General features: G+C 40.0%; 1 protein-coding gene across 2 annotated transcripts in view; it reads left to right on the top strand.

Annotated features, from left to right (window-relative positions):
* Positions 1-5,000, top strand: part of LOC115828387 (voltage-gated potassium channel subunit beta-3) — a 24,321-nt gene that overhangs the window by 17,815 nt on the left and 1,506 nt on the right. For both annotated transcript variants that reach the window (XM_030792353.1, XM_030792354.1), the window contains 7 exons: positions 1-14; positions 380-424; positions 2,123-2,167; positions 2,283-2,326; positions 2,487-2,573; positions 2,672-2,762; positions 4,030-4,151. The exon at positions 1-14 is cut by the window's left edge and continues 66 nt beyond it. In XM_030792353.1, the coding sequence (XP_030648213.1) occupies positions 1-14; positions 380-424; positions 2,123-2,167; positions 2,283-2,326; positions 2,487-2,573; positions 2,672-2,762; positions 4,030-4,151 (448 nt within the window). The remainder of the gene's footprint in view (positions 15-379; positions 425-2,122; positions 2,168-2,282; positions 2,327-2,486; positions 2,574-2,671; positions 2,763-4,029; positions 4,152-5,000) is intronic.

Consider the following 5,000-nt stretch of genomic DNA (forward strand, 5'->3'; position numbering starts at 1 on the left):
TATGCTTCAGGCAGGTGAGAGAGAGGATGAGAGAGTGTGTGTTAACCTCTGTAACATTTCCCTACATCACTTTCTTTATATAAATCAAAGAAAATATTAAACTGTACATTGAGTGGATGCACTGTTTAGAGACATACCCAAGCCAGTGTGTGTGTGTGTGTGTGTGTGTGTGTGGAGGTGGGGGGGGGGGGGGGTAGTGTGTTAGACAAATTGCAGTATGATGATATATCACAAAGAAAATATCATAAAGAAAATACTTTATGATAATTGCAAACAAATCTCTCTCTCTCTGTCTTTCTCTCTCTCACACACACACACTCTCTCCACTTCTGTCTCTTTCTATCCCTCTTTGTCTGTCTGTCGCTCTGTGTTTCCACAGGGCTGAAGTCACTCTGGGTAATATTTTTAAGAAGAAGGGATGGCGGTAAGAAAACTGTCCGTTTGCTAATATTAGCATCACTCATATCTGTAACATTACTCATATCTGTAACATAACTCATAAATGATAAAATAACTCATATCTGTAACATTACTCATAAATGATGAAATCACTCTTATCTGTAACATTACTCATATCTGTAACATTACCCATAAATGATAAAATCACTCATATCTGTAACATTACTCATAAATGATAAAATCACTCATAAATGATAAAATCACTCATATCTGTAACATCACTCATAAATTATAAAATCACTCTTATCTGTAACATTACTCATATCTGTAACATTACTCATAAATGATAAAATCACTCATATCTGTAACATCACTCATAAATGATAAAATCACTCATATCTGTAACATTACTCATAAATGATAAAATCACTCATATCTGTAACATTACTCATATCTGTAACATTACTCATAAAGGATAAAATCACTTTTATCGGCAGTATTACTCACACAGGTATAATTTGTTGCCTGTCCAATTAAGCTTCAGTATGAAATGCTTTGGTGGGCGTTGGCTTAAATAAAAATGCTTCACGCAGAGTGGAATGGCAGTGGAGTGACAATAAAAAGGCTGTTCCTCTTTGTGTAGTAACTGTTTTCATCAGGTTCCTTATCTCCCACGAGCCTCCCTGAGTAAAGGCATAAGTCTGATGTTCCTCCATCTGAGAAACATCAGACTCTTTTCAAACTCAAACCTCTCTCACCCTGTCTCTCTCTCTCAAACTCAAACCTCTCTCACCCTGTCTTTCTTTCTCAAACTCAAACCTCTCTCACCCTGTCTTTCTTTCTCAAACTCAAACCTCTCTCACCCTGTCTCTCTTTCTCAAACTCAAACCTCTCTCACCCTGTCTCTCTCTCTCAAACTCAAACCTCTCTCACCCTGTCTCTCTTCTCAAACTCAAACCAAACCTCTCTCACCCTGTCTCTCTCTCTCAAACTCAAACCAAACCTCTCTCACCCTGTCTCTCTCTCTCAAACTCAAACCTCTCTCACCCTGTCTCTCTCTCTCAAACTCAAACCTCTCTCACCCTGTCTCTCTTTCTCAAACTCAAACCTCTCTCACCCTGTCTCTCTTTTTCAAACCAAACCTCTCTCACCCTGTCTCTCTCTCTCAAACTCAAACCAAACCTCTCTCACCCTGTCTCTCTCTCTCAAACTCAAACCTCTCTCACCCTGTCTCTCTCTCTCAAACTCAAACCTCTCTCACCCTGTCTCTCTTTCTCAAACTCAAACCTCTCTCACCCTGTCTCTCTTTTTCAAACCAAACCTCTCTCACCCTGTCTCTCTCTCTCAAACTCAAACCAAACCTCTCTCACCCTGTCTTTCTTTCTCAAACTCAAACCTCTCTCACCCTGTCTCTCTCTCTCAAACTCAAACCTCTCTCACCCTGTCTTTCTTTCTCAAACTCAAACCAAACCTCTCTCACCCTGTCTCTCTCTCTCAAACTCAAACCAAACCTCTCTCACCCTGTCTTTCTTTCTCAAACTCAAACCTCTCTCACCCTGTCTCTCTCTCTCAAACTCAAACCTCTCTCACCCTGTCTCTCTTTCTCAAACTCAAACCAAACCTCTCTCACCCTGTCTCTCTTTCTCAAACACAAACCAAACCTCTCTCACCCTGTCTCTCTTTCTCAAACTCAAACCTCTCTCGCCCTGTCTCTCTTTCTCAGGAGGTCCAGTTTTGTTGTGACCACCAAGATCTACTGGGGTGGACAGTGAGTATCTGTTTGACCCACAAAACACTGTTTAAACCTTTTTCTTTTTCTTTTTTTATTTAATCAGTGAGGCTGGAAAAGGGTTTTCTGGTACAGTTTGTTTTTTCTTTTACAGGGCAGAAACAGAGAGGGGACTGTCTAGAAAACACATCATAGAAGGTAATGAAATACGGATCTAAATATGATACTACAACTGCTGATGATGACAGTGGTGATAATGACAATGAAGAAGAAGAAGAAGAAGAAGATGATGATGATGATGATGATGAAGATTGTAAAAAACATACCAGTAAAAATAAAAATGTTTGTGTCTGTGCAGGCCTCCGTGGTTCGTTGGCCAGACTCCAGCTGGATTATGTGGATATTGTGTTTGCTAACAGGAATGATGTTAACAGTCCTATGGAAGGTCAGAAGAGCTTCCCTCCCCTTCCTCACAGCAGTTACACATACAAACAGAGACGCATATTTACAGTGTGTGTGTGTGTGTGTGTGTGTGTGTTGCAGAGGTGGTGCGTGCAATGACCTTTGTGATTAATCAGGGCATGGCCATGTACTGGGGAACATCACGCTGGAGCGCAATGGAGATCATGGTAGGGTCAATCAACCAACCAACCAATCTTCACAAAGACACTCTCAATCAATCAACCAACCAACCAATCATCACAAAGACACTCTCAATCAATCAACCAACCAACCAATCTTCACAAAGACACTCTCAATCAATCAAGCAACCAACCAATCATCACAAAGACACTCTCAATCAATCAAGCAACCAACCAATCATCACAAAGATACTCTCAATCAATCAAGCAACCAACCAATCATCACAAAGACACTCTCAATCAATCAAGCAACCAACCAATCATCACAAAGACACTCTCAATCAATCAACCAACCAACCAATCATCACAAAGGCACACTCACTCAATCAAGCAACCAACCAATCATCACAAAGATACTCTCAATCAATCAACCAACCAACCAATCATAACAAAGATACTCTCAATCAATCAACCAACCAACCAATCATCACAAAGGCACACTCACTCAATCAAGCAACCAACCAATCATCACAAAGACACACTCACTCAATCAAGCAACCAACCAGTCATCACAAAGACACACTCACTCAATCAAGCAACCAACCAATCATCACAAAGACACTCTCACTCAATCCAGCAACCAACCAATCATCACAAAGACACTCTCACTCAATCAAGCAACCGACCAGTAATCTCAAAGACACACTCACTCAATCCAGCAACCAACCAATCATCACAAAGACACTCTCACTCAATCCAGAAACCAACCAATCATCACAAAGACTTACTCACTCAATCAAGCAACCAACCAGTCATCACAAAGACTTACTCACTCAATCAAGCAACCAACCAATCATCACAAAGACACACTCACTCAATCAAGCAACCAACCAATCATCACAAAGACACTCTCACTCAATCAACCAACCGACCAGTAATCTCAAAGAAACATTCACTCAATTAAACAATCAATCGATCAATGAATGAATGAATCAATCAATCAATCAGTCAACCAACCAACCAACTAACAATAAGTCAATTAACTAATCAACCAACCATCCCATGCAGACAAGCAGTTCCTGAACCAACCTGTCAACTGAAAATTCTCTTCTCTTCTCTTCTCTTCTCTTCTCTTCTCTTCTCTTCTCTTCTCTTCTCTTCTCTTCTCCTCTCTTTGAATTCTATCTTTGTTTATACCATCTCATTTCATTCCACTTTAATATAATTGGTTTCATCTGTTACATATTGGTTACATCTGCCTGTAACAAACCTTTTGTACCGGTATGTTACTGATGATGTTGTTTTGTCCCCGGCCACTAGGAGGCCGTACTCTGTAGCCAGACAGTTTAACCTGATCCCGCCGGTGTGTGAGCAGGCAGAATATCACTACTTCCAGAGAGATAAAGTGGAGGTCCAACTTCCTGAACTCTACCACAAAATCGGTCAGTCAATCAAACACACAATAAAGATACACGCAAAATGTTTGCAGTGTTGTATTTGAGCTGCTACAATCTTATTCCTATAAAGAAAAAGGTTCTCTTAATCTCTAAAGATTCTCCCATTTCTTGTCTAAAGCCTCAAAATGGAAGCATTTCACTGGCTGTAACAGATGCAAACATTAGCATCTTCCATTAGATTCAAACAGGTCTTTCATGTCAAAAAATTCTGAAAACTTGATCAATATTTTCCTTAACGTTTACAGTACTTCTATAGATGCACTGAATGTTGTAACTGTCATATATTATTCATATTAGAGCCATCAAACGATTGAAGAAATGAAATAGCATTCACTACATGCCTCGCTGTTAACTTTGATCAAGATTACTCAGAGTGAAGGTCCTAATCAAATGTAGCCCTGATTAAATATGTTTCCACTGAAAAAAAAATGACAAAAAGGTTTTTCCTGTAATGTATGTTCTTTGACATAAGCAGGCTACTCACAGAAAACTCCAGCTGTGTGGTACTTCCCAGAGCAGGATTCCTCAGGCAGCCAATTCATGAGAGCCAATACTGCCCTACAACAAAAGCACATTCAATCCAATATGAGTTAACAGTTAAGGAACAGTCTGTCCAGTAGCAGAACGGCTAAGGAACATTCTGCCCAATAGGAGAACAGCCAAGGAACATTCTGTCCAATAGGAAAACAGCTAAGGAACACTTTGCCCAATAGGAGAATAGCTATGGAACATTCTGTGCAAGATAAGAACAGCAAAGGCATATTCTGTCCAATAGGAGAATAGTTATTGTCCAACAGCTTTTGTGGTTTGGCAAATGGTAGTACAATGCTAACA

Source organism: Chanos chanos, chromosome 15 (genome assembly GCF_902362185.1).
Source record: "Chanos chanos chromosome 15, fChaCha1.1, whole genome shotgun sequence".
Classification (NCBI taxonomy): Eukaryota; Metazoa; Chordata; class Actinopteri; order Gonorynchiformes; family Chanidae; genus Chanos; species Chanos chanos.